The sequence below is a fragment of the Amblyraja radiata genome, chromosome 20 (assembly GCF_010909765.2).
Source record: "Amblyraja radiata isolate CabotCenter1 chromosome 20, sAmbRad1.1.pri, whole genome shotgun sequence".
NCBI lineage: Eukaryota > Metazoa > Chordata > Chondrichthyes > Rajiformes > Rajidae > Amblyraja > Amblyraja radiata.
Window position 1 is genome coordinate 8,621,522 of NC_045975.1, and position 16,474 is coordinate 8,637,995.

At 42.0% G+C, this 16,474-nt stretch overlaps 1 protein-coding gene across 1 annotated transcript in view; it reads left to right on the forward strand.

Moving 5' to 3' along the window:
* Positions 1-3,801: 3,801 nt before the first annotated feature.
* The window catches only part of cstf3 (cleavage stimulation factor subunit 3), an 86,087-nt gene continuing 73,414 nt past the window's right edge, over positions 3,802-16,474 (forward strand). Inside the window, exon 1 of the mRNA XM_033038750.1 lies at positions 3,802-4,053. Within this exon, the coding sequence (XP_032894641.1) occupies positions 4,027-4,053 (27 nt within the window). The 5' untranslated portion in view covers positions 3,802-4,026. The remainder of the gene's footprint in view (positions 4,054-16,474) is intronic.

Here is a 16,474-nt window from a genome sequence, read left to right on the forward strand (position 1 = left end):
TACATACATACAATACAATAAAAAACAACAACAAACACATATTAACATCCACCACAGTGAGTCCACATAGCACCTTCTCACTGTGATGGAGGCAAAAGTCTTAGGGCTGCAGTCTCTTCCCTCCTCTTCTCTCTCTGCACTGAGGCGATACCCCACCGGGCGATGTAGCAAACAGTCCCGTGGCTCAAACACCGCGGCCCCGGGGTGGTCGAAGCTGCCGTCCACCAGTCCTGCTGACACAGCCGCTGGCCCGCGGCTATAAATATGCCATAAATGACATATTCTTGATATTGCTGTGAAACCATCAACTAAAGATAAAATAATGTTGCTCTACAACTCCATGTGGCATCCGTAGTTGTCAAATTGAACAGTGTAAGTAGCCTGCCCTGAAGTAACATATAACAGCCAAAGGAGGAATACATTTATGGGTGCAATTATATCCAGCGGATTGTGTTAACTCCCTCTCCAATTCTTAGCCTGAATTAAGGAGACATTTCAGTGCACAATTCTGGTTCATTGCCTAATCAAGCTACAGACCAATCTAGAAAATGCAGGTACACTGCCCATCTTATTTTGCGACTGCCGGAAGGCATATCCTTAAAAATACTGGTTTAGAAAAAGTATATGTTAACAATAAAGAGCCTAATCTTATTGCAGAATTATGACTCATTAATAAGTTTATCGAGAAAGTAATGTATAAATAATAATGGATTAAGGGTTGAAATCATTCTGAAAGCTCTACAAAAAATCCAGGCAGATTAAAAACAAGAGCATACATTTTAAAGTGAGATTAAGACATTTTAAATGGGATTTGAGGAGTAAATTTTTCCAGAGTATTTGCTATCTGGAATGTGCTGGAAGGGTGGTGGAATCAGAATCCACCACCACATTTCAGAGGTAATTAGACAGATTCACAGAGTAAAGCCACAGAAGGATATGGCCCCAGGGGGAGTGTGGGGAGGCAAATGTTATTGGAGTGGATGGACAAGATGGTTAACATGGACAGGAAGGAACTGCAGATGCTGTTTTACACCTGAGACAAAAATGCTGTGTTACTCCAGCTTTCTGTGTCTAAACACGGTTCATAGCTGAGATTAGTGTTGTATAATGTTCAAGAACCTGATGGGTGTTGGGAAGAAGCTAGTTTTGAACCTGGTTGATGTGCTCCACGGGGAGAACAGGCAATGGAGCCAGGCTTGGTCTTTATTTGCAGCAGTGTACAGTAATCGTGTGAAAGAAGTGGGGATAATGTAGATGTGATTTTAAGTAGCTGGAGTGACTTAGTGGCTCATTGCTCTGTCTGGGACATAATAAAACACTCTTGACTCTTGAAGTCAGTAATGTGGATGTGATTTTAAGTAGCACAAATAACAATGGAGCATGTAGGAAATGCTGGTTTATTCCGAAGACAGATACAAAATACTGCAGTAACTCAGCGGGACAGGGGGTTGGAAGATTGCAACCTTCACGTGGTCCGCCCTGTTTCGACTAATGCAATCAACTCGACGTGCACAAACGGAAGATCAAATAGAACAAGTTGTCCAACAACTTTAGGCTGTGCACGCCACAAGAAAGAAGAAGCGGGACAGGCAGCATCTCTAGTTAGTTGATTTAGTTTATTGTCACATGTACCAAGGTGCCGTGAAAGGCGTGCTAACCAGTCAGCATTTACGGTGTATAGATAGATTCATGATAAGGGAATAACGTTTTAGTGCAAGGTAAAGCCAACAAAATTCGATCCAGCAGGATAGCCCGAGGGTCACTATCTCTGGTTGTGGTGACGTTTGTCACCTCGGTCTGAAGAAGTTCAAGTTCAAGTGAGTTTATTGTCAAGTGTCCCTGTATAGGACAATGAAATTCTTGCTTTGCTTAAGCACACAGAAAATAGTAGGCATTTACTACAAAACAGATAAATGTGTCCATATACTATGATATAAATATATACACACATGAATAAATAAACTGGTAAAGTGCAAATAACAGAAAGTGGTTATTAATAATCAGAGTTTTGTCCGAGCCAGGTTTAATAGCCTGATGGCTGTGGGGAAGTAGCTTTTCCTAAACCTGGTTGTTGCAGTCTTCAGGCTCCTGTACCTTCTACCTGAAGGCAGCAGGGAGATGAGTGTGTGGCCAGGATAGTGTGGGTCTTTGATGATACTGGCAGCCTTTTTGAGGCAGCGACTGCGATAAATCCCCTCGATGGAAGGAAGGTCAGAGCCGATGATGGACTGGGCAGTGTTTACTACTTTTTGTAGTCTTTTCCTCTCCAGGGCGCTCAAATTGCCGAATCAAGCCACGATGCAACCGGTCAGTATGCTCTCGACAGTGCACCTGTAGAAGTTAGAGAGAGTCTTCCTTGACAAACCGACTCTCCGTAATCTTCTCAGGAAGTAGAGGCGCTGATGAGCTTTTTTGATAATTGCGTTAGTGTTCTCAGACCAGGAAAGATCTTCAGAGATGTGCACGCCCAGGAATTTGAAGTTCTTGACCCTTTCAACCATTGACCCGTTGATATAAATGGGGCTGTGGGTCCCCCTCCTACTCCTTCCAAAGTCCATAATCAGTTCCTTGGTTTTGCTGGTGTTGAGGGCCAGGTTATTGCGCTGGCACCATATGGACAGTTGCTCGATCTCTCTTCTGTATTCTGACTCATCCCCATCAGTGATACGCCCCACAATAGTGGTGTCGTCAGCGAACTTGATGATGGAGTTCGCACTGTGGTTCGCTACGTAGTCATGGGTATAGAGTGAGTGCAGCAGGGGGCTGAGCACGCAGCCTTGAGGTGCTCCCGTGCTGATTGTTATCGAGGCTGACACATTTCCACCAATACAAACAGACTGTGGTCTGTGGATGAGGAAGTCGAGGATCCAGTTGCAGAGGGATGCGCAGAGACCCAGTTCTGCGAGTTTGGTAACCAGTTTGGAGGGGATGATTGTGTTAAATGCCGAGCTGCAATCAATGAATAACAGCCTGACATGATGAGTTTTTGTTGTCCAAGTGTTCCAGTGCGGAGTGGAGGGCCAGCGAGATCGCATCCACCGTTGATCTGTTGTGGCGGTACGCAAACTGCAGTGGGTCCAGGTTTTTGACGAGGTAGGAGTTGATTTGCTCCATGATCAACCTCTCAAAGCACTTCATCACCACCGGCGTTAGTGCCACTGGTCGATAGTCATTGAGGCACGTCACCTTACTCGTCTTGGGCACCGGTATAATTGATGCCCTTTTAAAGCAGGTGGGGACCTCAGACCTCAGAAGTGAGAGGTTGAAAATGTCCGTGAAATGTCCCAAATGAAAAGAAGGGTCTCGACCTGAAACATCGCCCATTCCATGTCTCCAGAGATGCTGCCTGTTTCGCGGAGTTACTCCCAGCATTTTGTGTCTAAATAACGATGGGTGGGGGGAGACGGTGAGGAGCAAAGATCATTGCTCTAGTATCTTTGGTGAGGAGCAAAGATCCTTGCCCTGGTATCTTTGGTGAGGAGCAAAGATCCTTGCTCTGGTATCTTTGGTGAGGAGCAAATATCCTTGCTCTGGTATCTTTGGTGAGGAGCAAAGATCCTTGCTCTGGTATCTTTGGTGAGGAGCAAAGATCCTTGCTCTGGTATCTTTGGTGAGGAGCAAATATCCTTGCTCTGGTATCTTTGGTGAGGAGCAAATATCTTAGAGCGAAGCTCCTGGCTCTAGTATCTTTGGTGAGGAGCAACAAAAGCTATAGGATCTTTGAGCAGCAATACATCCAGACCGGAGGGAGGGAGGGAGGGAGGGAGGGAGGGAGGAGCGGTCGTGCGCGCCAACCCCGCCACTTCCGGTGAACTTTCGTCCGCCAGCCGCCATTTTATGAGCAACGCGGTGCGGAGGCGGTGAGGGGGACGGGTAGGAGCACGGACAGGGGGCTTCTAGCCGGCGCCAGCTCTGCACTAACCCCCGCCACATTTAACATCCGTTCATTCATTTGTATTGTGTGTTTTTTTTTAAAGATACATACATTTTAAACAAACAAACAAAAAAATCCGACACACAACCACCATGTCGGGCGAAGCGAACACGGAGCAGGTAGGTCGGATTTAGTTGGCGTTGTCGGTGGGGAATGGGGTCGGAAGCTGCGGCTGGCAAAAAATACCGGTCGCGGTGAGTTTGGGGGTTGCATTTAAACTTCTAAAATGAGGTAGAAGTGTGTGTTTTGATTGTATTGGTGGTGTTTGTAGCAGTGACCGGGAGCGCCAAGATGGCGGGCGAGGTCGGTTCCAACGTATATTTTTGTTCAAAAGGGAACGTGGCCGCACTAAATTGTGGGCGCTGCTGGTAGAGCTGCTGCCTCACAGCGGCAGAGACCCGGCTTCGGCCCTGACCTTGTGTCTGTGTGGAGTTTACACGTTGTCACCGTGACCGCGTGGGTTTCCTCCGAGTGAATACTCCCATTCCTTGTCGCCTGTCCCGCTAAGTTACTCCAGCATTTTCTGCCTATCTTCAGTGTAAACCAAGATCTGCAGTTCCTCCCTACACATTTCGTTTCCTCCGAATCCTCCCTCATCCCAAATACATGTATAATCGACCTCTGCAAATTGTCCCCATTGGGCTGGTAGTGGTCTCGGTGGGCCGAAGGGTCAGGTTCCACGTTACAACATTCAATCAATTCAATTGGGTGTAAAAGGCCGTTTTCAATGCTATATATTTCAATCAATTTAAGCTTTCTCATGCTCTCTTACACTCACCCTCTCCCACTATAATCCAGATGCAAAATAAACCAACTGGAATATAATAGAGGTGGAGTTTTGAGTGTGTAGTTTCTCTTCTAATTACCCTAGTGTCGGGGATAGAAATCGTACCTAACAGTGCTGAAGTCGAGATCTTGCTTTTTTCTATAGTCAAAAGACCAGTTTGGCTGGACTCCTTGCCTCTTGTGACCAATTTGAGCATTGTTAAATATCGGGTGATTCATAAGGCAGAAAGAATGAGGATTATCGATTGCCATTCCAAACCATTGTTGGGGGAAAGGGGTTTGCTAAATATCTTTCCACCAAACATTTTAGCAACGATATTTTCAATTTAGGGCCTGGGACCCATACAAAACTGGTCATATCAACATACTAGAAAGGGCACGGAGGAAAGCAGCATGCTTTTGCATCGGGAACTACAATAGAGTCAGTGTCACCCAGATGCTGTCCAACCTGGAGTGGGAAACGCTGGAAACAAGCAGGGCAAGGAACAGACTAGCCATGTTGTGCAAGATTCAAAAGGGGATCGTGGGCATAACTGCAGATAGATACATAACATACTCAACAGAAAGGAGAACAAGAAAGAGAAATGATATGTAAATAGAAATCCCATTCACCAGGACACTCATTCTTTGTAAGAACCTTAAGGGAATGGAATAAACTAGACAACAATATAGTCAAATCACCTTCACTAGACAGTTTTAAGGGGGCACTAACAGCACGTTAGTATGCACAACATAGAAACATAGATAGAAACATAGAAAATAGGTGCAGGAGTAGGCCATTCGGCCCTTCGAGCCTGCACCACCATTCAATATGATCATGGCTGATCATCCAACTCAGTATCCTGTACCTGCCTTCTCTCCATACCCCCTGATCCCTTTAGCCACAAGGGCCACATCTAACTCCCTCTTACATATAGCCAATGAACTGGCCTCAACTACCTTCTGTGGTAGAGAATTCCAGAGATTCACCACTCTTTGTGTGAAAAATGTTTTCCTCATCTCGGTCCTAAAAGATTTCCCCCTTATCCTTAAACTGTGACCCCTTGTTCTGGACTTCCCCAACATCGGGAACAATCTTCCTGCATCTAGCCTGTCCAACCCCTTAAGAAATTTGTAAGTTTCTATAAGAACCCCCCTCAATCTTCTAAATTCTAGCGAGTACAAGCCGAGTCTATCCAGTCTTTCTTCATCCTGACATCCTAGGAATCAATCTGGTGAACCTTCTCTGTACTCCCTCTATGGCAAGAATGTCTTTCCTCAGATTAGGAGACCAAAACTGTACGCAATACTCCAGGTGTGGTCTCACCAAGACCCTGTACAACTGCAGTAGAACCTCCCTGCTCCTATACTCAAATCCTTTTGCTATGAATGCTAACATACCATTCGCTTTCTTCACTGCCTGCTGCACCTGCATGCCTACTTTCAATGACTGGTGTACCATGACACCCAGGTCTCGTTGCATCTCCCCCTTTCCTAATCACCATTTAGATAATAGTCTACTTTCCTGTTTTTGCCACCAAAGTGGATAACCTCACATTTATCCACATTATACTGCATCTGCCATGCATTTGCCCACTCACCCAGCCTATCCAAGTCAGCTTGCAAACTCCTAGCATCCTCCTCACAGCTAACACTGCCCCCCAGCTTCATGCCATCCGCAAACTTGGAGATGTTACATTCAATTTCCTCGTCCAAATCATTAATATATATATTGTAAATAGCTGGAGTCCCAGCACTGAGCCTTGCGGTACCCCACTAGTCACTGCCTGCCATTGTGAAAAGGACCCGTTTACTCCTACTCTTTGCTTCCTGTCTGCCAGACAGTTCTCTATCCACATCAATACTGAACCCCCAATACCGTGTGCTTTAAGTTTGTGTACTAATCTCTTATGTGGGACCTTGTCGAAAGCCTTCTGAAAGTCCAGATATAACACATCCACTGGTTCTCCCTTATCCACTCTACTAGTTACATCCTCGAAAAATTCTATAAGATTCGTCAGACATGATTTACCTTTCATAAATCCATGCTGACTTTGTCCAATGATTTCACCACTTTCCAAATGTGCTGCTATCCCATCTTTAATAACTGATTCTAGCAGTTTCCCCACTACCGATGTTAGACTAACTGGTCTGTAATTCCCCGTTTTCTCTCTCCCTCCCTTTTTAAAAAGTGGGGTTACATTAGCTACCCTCCAATCCTCAGGAACTACTCCAGAATCTAAAGAGTTTTGAAAAATTATCACTAATGCATCCACTATTTCTGGGGCTACTTCGTTAAGCACTCTGGGATGCAGCCTATCTGGCCCTGGGGATTTATCGGCCTTTAATCCATTCAATTTACCTAACACCACTTCCGGCTAACCTGGATTTCACTCAGTTCCTCCATCTCATTTGACCCCTGCTATTTCCAGCAGATTATTTATGTCTTCCTTAGTGAAGACAGAACCAAAGTAATTATTCAATTGGTCTGCCATGTCCTTGTTCCCCATGATCAATTCACCTGTTTCTGACTGCAAAGGACCTACATTTGTTTTAACTAATCTTTTTCTCTTCACATATCTATAAAAACTTTTGCAGTCAGTTTTTATGTTCCCTGCCAGTCTTCTTTCATAATCTATTTTCCCTTACCTAATTAAGCCCTTTGTCCTCCTCTGCTGGACTCTGAATTTCTCCCAGTCCTCTGGTAGGCTGCTTTTTCTGGCTAACACATCCAAGTTGGCGACATGCAGAGTACTGCCCTACCGACTACAAATTCAGAAGATTCGGTGTTGAATTTTTGGTCACCAAGTTTCAAGAATTGAGGTTTGAGGAGTGTGCAGAAAATAATTCTGGAGGCAAGGTAACTTGGGCTATGTTATGAGGATGTGGATACATTTTTTTTTTAAACTAGTCCTGAAAACTGATGCATTAGAGTTGATGGCACCAGAAAATGTACACGCTGGAATCTTGAGCAAAAATTCTTGAAAAACTCAGTGGGTTAGGATACATCTATGGAGAAAATGAACAGATGTTGCTCAGCACTTCGACTCCCCCTCCCATTCCCAATCTGACCTTTCTGTCCTGGGCCTCCTCCATTGTCAGTGAGGCCCAGCGCAAATTGGAGGACAGCACCTCGTATTTCGCTTCGGTAGTTTACAACCCAGCAGTATGAACATCGACTTCTCCAATTTCAGATAGCCCTTGCTTTCTCCCTCCTTCCCCACCCCCTTCCCAGTTCTCCTACGTCCTACTGTCTCTGCCCACTTTCTATCTCCTCCCTCTCCCCGACATCAGTCTGAAGAAGGGTCTTGACCCGAAACGTCACCTATTCCATCTCTCCATAGATGCTGCCTCACCCTCTGACTTTCTCCAGCATTTTGTGTCTACCTTCGATTTTATCCAGCATCTGCAGTTCTTTCTCACAGGTGATGTTTTGGGTGGGGCTCATTGGATTGATGGGAGGAAGGGGAGAAAGCTGGAAAAGAGTATTGGGGGTGGAATAAAGCATCATGGGGGGAATACAGGTAAGTGATTATTAAATGGGTGGAAAGGTGGTGCTGCTGATGTGGCCTCTTTTACATCGAACACGTACGTGCACACTGTCCGCAAAGCCTGCTGGAGCTTCAAGTTGCTAACCATTTTTAATGCTCCTTCCTGTTCCTGTACCGACCATTCTATCCTTTGCCTCCTCCTTTGCCAGAGTGAGTTCGCACATGAACTGAAAGATCATCACCTCGTATTATGCATGGGTAGCTTCCGATTCAACCATGTGAACATTGAATTTCTAATTGCAAGTAATACCCCCTCACCTCACCCTGCTTCTTTTCCCCCAGTGCACGTCTCCTACCGCTCTAGTCACCCTGATCCTTTCCCCTCTGTACACTCATCTCCCATCTCACAGTCTAAGATATCCTTTTTATTACTCTCCCCCATATCCATCTCTGGTATCCATATCCTTCTCTGTGGCTTTTCATTTCATTCCTCATCTAATACCCTTTTGTCACCTTTTCACTATAGTACTTATTCCATCCTATCAACCCCCTTTGCCCTCATCTGTATCCAGCGACCACTTGCAGGGATTTGAGATGGGCCGGATCAATGAAGCAATGATCACATGCATCATTTTTGTGATCCATGCATGTCATGTACCGAAGATGTTGTAGATTTCAGAAAATTCATTTGTAGATATGTTAAAACACGATTGAAAGGAGGTTTGTGAGTAACATACATGATCATGAAAAGGTTTAGGTTGGCAGAAAGGAAGCATCTGGAAAAGCACTCTACTTCAATTTCTGCAAGGGTATGTGGATGTCAAGCCAAAGCAGAAAAAGACAAAGTACTGAAATAACTCAACAGGTCAGGCAACATCTGTGAAGAAAATGGACAGGTGACATTTTGGTTGGACCCATCAGACGGATGGGGGCATTGGGTTGATAGTGTCGTATTCCGCTGTCTGAAGAAGGGTCCCAACCCAAAACGTCACCTATCCACGTTCTCCAGAGATTCTGTCTGATCCGCTGAGTTATTCCAGCACTGTCCTAAACCAGCATCTGCAATTTCTTATGTTTACAAGACCTGGATAATGTTCAGGTGTGGACTGATAAGTAGGAAGTCACATTTATGCCATGCCAGATAGTGATAATATACAATGAAATTATTAAATCTTCTACCCTAAGAATTCAAGGCTTTTATCATTGGTGAATCCCTTACCATTGATATACTGGAGTTAGCTTTGACTGGAAATTTATCTGGATCAGCCATACTGGTTGGCTACAAGAACAGTTAAGGGGCAAAGTATCCTGTGCTATGATGCAACAATCATTCAACCGTCTACAACAAAAAATCAGGAATATGGTAATATACCTTTCGCTTGCTAGGTCAATGCAACTACAAATGGATTCCAGGAATTTCAACATCAATAGGACAAGTGGGCTACTTAATTGATTTTCCCACTCACCACCCTAAATAATCCCTCCTTAGCACCTCTGCCACCATGAAGGAAAAGACCATCAGGTGTATGTGAACATTGCCACTTGTATGTTCCATGCAACTTGGAAATATACTGCCCTTCTTTTGTGTGTGTCTAAATCCTGGAAGAGTCTGGGACTATCTTCAACAAAAGATTTCTTGGAATCTAATTGTCACAATTAGATCCCAAGAAATAAATCTTAAATGAAAGATTAATCATTGCAGAGTGGCTGCAGAGAAGAAGAAGTTAACAGCAGATGCAAGAGCTCCATGTACAAGGTCACCTGGTATTTCCCAAAGTATTGCCATTGAAGATAAAATTGGTCAGTTTTCAATTACTATACTGAAGACTCTTGAGAGATTAGTTAAACTCAGAGAATTTTGGTGACTAGGTTGTAGTTAAGAATTAGCTATTTTGCCTAAAGATACAAGAAATGATCCTGACAATCAGCATTGTCATGTTTTTATTATGATGCAATAAAGGAGCAGTTCCTAATCCCCTGACTGAGTTACTAGTGCTGTAAATCTATGCTGGAATCAACCAACAGAAAAGCTCGATTCTGTATTTTTTGCTGTGTGCATTTGTTTGAATTTTGAGTGTGGGGAGATGGAAGTTGCACGTGCAATGTTGCAAATGCCAATCAATCACATTGGTTTCCTTTCTCTGGCCAACATCCCAAGTATAAAAGTTCTAGTGATTCTGCTCCATTCCACTCTCCAAGGTTTGTCAATGGAAGAGATTGCTAATGGACATAGAAAAAGTTTCGAAGTCATGCTTGAAACCTCAAGGAACATGCGACATCACCATTGACTCCTGATCATCTCTGGACCATGACTGCTCATAGTGGAGAAGGTCCATTCAGCATAGCATTGAGAACCTTAAGGCCATGCAATAAAAATAAACATGACCCCTGCATAAACAATGGAAAAACAACTTCACAAGCTGCCTACACACCCTATTGTGGAAGAGAGTAGTTTTCATGTTGACTTGATTACACCAGAACCTACAAAACCAGAGTGTAATTCAACCAAAATCCTAAAGGTCACACTACAGATGTAACAATTCAAGTGCTAGGAATACACCGACATGTTAACCATTGCCCTGGTTGTCAGTGACAGCAAATTGATGTCAAGGAAGATGGAAATGAACATTTAATATTCTATACAAAAAATGACAAAAAGAGTGCAACAATTCCTCAGAACTTAAATATTGATTTTATGAGGAACTTTGGATGGTGATTTTAATAACTAAATGGAGTGCTACCTTGGTGTAACAGGTAGCCCTAATTCAAGCACTGTGCCGGTTTTTTTCAGGCTCCTTGTAACTGTGAGTGGCGGAGTCTCACTTGCTACACTATACCTGTCATGAGGAAAAGTGGGCATGTAACAGGGTGGTAACTCATTCAATGCAGAATTACCTGAGGCAAAACACAGTGCTAGAGGGCAAGATTAGCAAGTTTGCTGATGATATAAAAGTGGGTGATTTTGCAGATAGTGAAGATAGTTGTGAAAGATTGCCCGGGTGGGCTAAGGAATGGTTGATGGAATTTAATACAGAGAAATGTGAGGTGTTGAATTTTGGGATGTCTAACAAGGCAGGACCTAGCTTGAAAGGGTTCAGAGAAGATTTCCGAAGATATTGACAGGACTAGAGGTTGTGAGCTTTACGGAGAGGTTGAGTCGGCTGCATCTCTCTATTCCTTGGAGCGCAGGAGGATGAGGGGTGATCTTATAGAGGTGTATAAATTCATGAGAGGAATAAATCGGATGCACAGAATCTCTTGCCCAGAGTATGGCGATTCAAGGTGAAGGGGAAAAGATTTAATAGGAACTTTTTCACACAAAGGGTGGTGGGTGTATGGAACAAGCTGCCAGAGGAGGTAGTTGAGGCTGGGACTACCCCGCGTTTAAGAAACAGTTAGACATACATGGATAGGACAAGTTTGGAGGGATATGGACCAAACGCAGGCAGGTAGGACTAGTATAGCTGGGACATGTTGGCCGGTATGGGCAAGCTGGGCCAAAGGGCCTGTTTTCACACTGTATCACTATGACTTAAGAGTTAAAGTCATTTATCTGGTGTCATTAGTGGAGGGACCGTGCATCTTAAATGGAAGTATTAGATAACCATATAACAATTACAGCACGGAAACAGGCCAACTCGGCCCTTCTAGTCCGTGCCGAACACTTATTCTCCCCTAGTCCCATCTACCTGCACTCAGACCATAACCCTCCTTTCCTTTCCCGTCCATATACCTATCCAATCTGCTATGATTTTTAAAAATGAGAATTGCAAATTTAAGTGTTCTTTTTGTAAAGTGAAAATCTATAAGAGTACGTCTCATAACATAATTGGAAGTGAAGATGTCATCCAATTCTTTTCATTTTTTTAAATTGTGAAATTATTCTTGATAGAAAAATGAGACTGCACTTGCTGGAACCTGGAGCAATACACAAACTGCTGGAGGAACTCAGTGAGCCTGGCAGCATCTATGGAAGGAAATGAACAGGATTTTTTTGGTCAAGACTTTTCATCTGAGCGTGAAACTAGCTGTTCATTTCCTCCCATTGATACTGCCTGACCCACTGTGTTTCCCAAGTAATTTGTTTTATGTTTGTGGCTAATAAAATTTGCTAAGTATTTAATTCCAAAGGATGTGTTATTGTAGCATTTTAGTTGATCTGAATTAGCACGTTAGCAAATTTAATACATAAGGGCAGGTTGGCATGAAATAGAGATGCAGGACGTGATTTAATAATTACATTATCCCATAATTGTTTTAACTGGTGATTTTATGAAACGTGCAGAATTAAAATCATGCCTTAAATGCTTTAAAATCTAGCACTTGATATTTGAAAAATCTAAAATATTTTCAGTGTTTTTTGTTACTCAAGTGCACTTTAAACTATGACAAAAAAATCTAGTGTTAACCTGTGAAATTAAATCGACATTTATAACTTAAAAGTCAATTTAAAAAGTCAGTTTCGTCTTAAATGACATAATATATATAGTTCTTCAGACTTGGTAAAGTCATCCAACATTTCTGCTTTCATATTTTTGTGAATTTTATTAATAATTTTGTGACCTTTTTGAACTTGAATTGTTATGATTTACTTCCACGTGTGCTGCTGAATTGGATATTTTACTCCATTAATGAAGGACATCTTATACTTTGCACTAATTTAAAATGTGCAATATTTTAACGTTTTTGTTTATTATGATAGCCCTTTACCATTTATCTTGCCATTCTTGGTTATAACACATTTGGTTCAAAACATTTTTTTCTGAATTCATGTAATTTGTACCAGTAGTAATGAAAATATATAATTTTTTAGACATAAGTGTCTTTACAATTGCCTCTCAATTATCCTAGGTAATGGAGGAAAGTTCCTCCACGGGAGCTGCCAAGCACAATGGGATATTCAGATGGCGTGGGCAAATTCAGAGTGGTGCAGTTGATTTGCACGTCTGATGAATTGCTATGTTATTGGAATTTGACCAGCTGACTCTAATGTTGATTTCCCTCAAAATATAGTTAGACATTTTTAAATGATGGCTTTTGGGGATTTGTCAAAAGAAAATTCATGTGTGATACACATGTATCTCACGAAAATAATCTGAAAATAAGTTAGATGGCTACAAGTTTAGGTCTGTGCTAAGCTTCAAATAAAATATTAAAAAAGATAGGAAATAATAGGTAGTGTGGTGGGTGGGGGGGGAATTCTAGACTTGGGCTGAGGCAGCTGAAGCCATGCTCCCCATTGGTGGGATAGATAAATGCTAAGGAAATTGCCAAAACTGGAAATTTGAAAGGTTCTCTTGTGGAGAAGGTTAGAGTTCTGGAGGAATTATGGCATCGAGGGACTTGATACGGATTGGAACCATGAATTGAAGATGTGAATGCGTTTTCACATGAACTCTCCATATTATAGAATAATGTCTCCAGTATGATTTGCTTCTTAAGATGTAATTGTCGTTTAGTTTACAACTGGATTACATACTTGTAGAGATTTTGGACTAGAATCCTAATCAGTGCTTAACTAGTGAGGTAATGGGGATACCATGTGAAAAGGTACAAAGTACAAATGGATGAAAAGTATAAAAAAGGACAAAAAGCAATGTCTGCCAAACATGATGCCAAGACCATTTCTTATCTACCTGTGCATAAATCCATGTGCCTATCCAGAAGTCTCTTAAATGCCACTATCGTATCTGCCTCCACCACCAACCCTGGCAATCACTGCCCTCTGAGTAAAAAAAAATGGCCGCTCCACATCTCTTAAACTTGCCCCTCTTACCTTAAAGCTATGCCCTCTGGTATTTACTTCTGTTATTCTTCTCACCCATTTACTTCCCCTCCCTGTAGGGCACTGGCATCTCTCAATTCTCCAGCTGCTGGATACTCAAAGAAAGAAAATGCTACCTCCATGCCATTTTCAGTACTGCCTTCTTAATTATCAATTGGTATCGCATCTTTTAGCCATCCTCAACTTCTAGAAAACCGTAGAATCTTCAGCTGCCTGTCTAATGCTGTCTGGCAGTATGAGATAGACAGGTGGGGCGCTCTGCAGTAGGACTGCATATTTTGGCGAATGTGCACTCAGCCTTCTGAGTTATCTAGATTGTCGATTACTAGTTATCTAGTAATCTAGATTGTAAGTATTTGAAACCAGTTTTTGTAAAACCATACATTCAACAGGTGAGGCAAGAAGCATAATTTCCTTCAGTTATGTTAATCAAGTTATTGGAGTTGATTTGTAGGAATGTATGTAAAGGTCTGTTTAAACTTCAAATTAGATTTTTTTTATAATCCCATTATCAATTTAAAGTGAGCCTGAGCTGGTTGGGGGGGTAGAATTATATTTGTTTTGATTTTGTGAAGTAATTATTACTTTGGCTGAAATTTTCTGAAATCTATAGGTGAGCTTTGAGCAATAATATTGTTTTGTTTCTATGAGGATTTGGAGATTTTTTTTGGATGGCTTTGTCTTCATTATTGCTATAAATTGGTGTGTAATTGGAATAATTTTTGGAAAAGTAAAACCAGTCATAGTTGTACAACACAGAAACACCTTCTTTTGTAAACCTGCATCTGCAGTTCTTTGTTTCTGCAGAAGCAGCCAATTCAGCCTTTCTTGCCCATGCTGACCATTGACTATCTACTGTAATCCTATTTGCATATCAAGATGCCCCATCTATGCTAGTCCCACCTGCCTGCATTTGGCCCATATCCCTCTTTCCTATCCATGTATCTGTCCAAATAGCTTTTAAATATTGTTTTAGCATCCGCCTCAAATAATGCTGGCTAACACTGTCTATTCCCCTCATGATTTTATACACCTGTATAAGTCCCAGCCTGCCCAACCACTCCCTATAGCATAGGCCCTCAAGTCCTGGCAATATCCTCATAACTATTTTTCCAGCTTAGACATTCTTCCTATAGCAAAACTGAACACAATACTCCAAATGTGGCCTCACCAACATGTTATAGAACTGTAGTTGGGGAATTTCAATGAGGGAAATTAAACTAGATGAAAATGAAAAGCTAGTAAGTGATTTTCATGATGATACAAGATTGCCCATCTGGTCCACCAATGTCTTTTAACAAAGATTGTGAACTGTATATCAGGCTCCTGGCCTTGGTGCTGGTTGAAAATAGCCCAGCAAGCAACACAATCTGGTTTGGAATGGACAATAACAGTTGCTCCACCAGCAATGCTCACATTCCAAAAATGAGTAAAATAAATGTCTTAAGGGGATGCAATCATCATTGGGGTCAACATAACAAGATGGATGTGTAGAAACAAGGAACTGCAGATGCTAGTTTAAAAGGACAAGGTCCTGGAGTAACTTAGCGGGTCAATCAGCATCTCCAGAGAGAGTGGGTATATGACGTTTCAGGTCGTGATCCTTCAGACTTCTCCAGGTGGATGTGTCCAGAATTAAACGTCTGTTGCCTGACCCGCTGAGTTACTTCTGTCCTTCGTGTCTGACCTTTAGTAATCCTGCCATGAGATGAAAATGTTCAATGCCCAGTTGATATCGTTTTTTTTTTAACTTTGTACGTGCTGTCTTGCTTGAAGCATATCTCAATATACATGTGCCCTGTGCCTACAGAGTATCATTATTAAATGGTTTCCTGGATCCAAGATCAGTGAAGTTATACATGCCCAGAAATATTATTTTGCCTACTTGTTAATGTTTGTCCCTCATTCCTTCCTGTTCACATCTCATTGGTGACCGAGCAATAAATTGCATTTTTGAATGATTCACTGCTCACAAATTAAAATGGTGTCAGCAAACCTATAAAAACTGGCTTGCAGTCAAAGTTGATGCAGGATCTAACACTTTTTAAAAGGTAATCGGGTAGTAGGAAGTGTATTGAAAGGAAGTATTCTGGTTGATTTAATGCCAGTTTCACGATTGTTTATTATCTTCTTTTTCTTTGCAGGAATTGCTTTGGAGGCACTGCTTGATTTCTTGTTCAAATTTATATATATATTATAAAGAACAGGGCTGTTTGGACTGCACATCTGTCCAAAGCCATGAAAATACACTTAGTGCATCAATTTTCAAAAGTAGTTTTAAATGTACAGCTGACAGGAAGTATGTTGGAATCATCAAATGAATTGTTGTCATTGAGCTATTGTGGCTTAACAATTGGGATATGATTTGTACCTTTCATTTAACAATAGTTTATTACAAAGGTTTTGGTGTAACTAATTGCCACTTTTTTAAGTTGTGGATAATATTTTGAAACCTCTAAGACAGGTAAGAGTGCAAATAGTGGTGTAAGTTTATGCTTT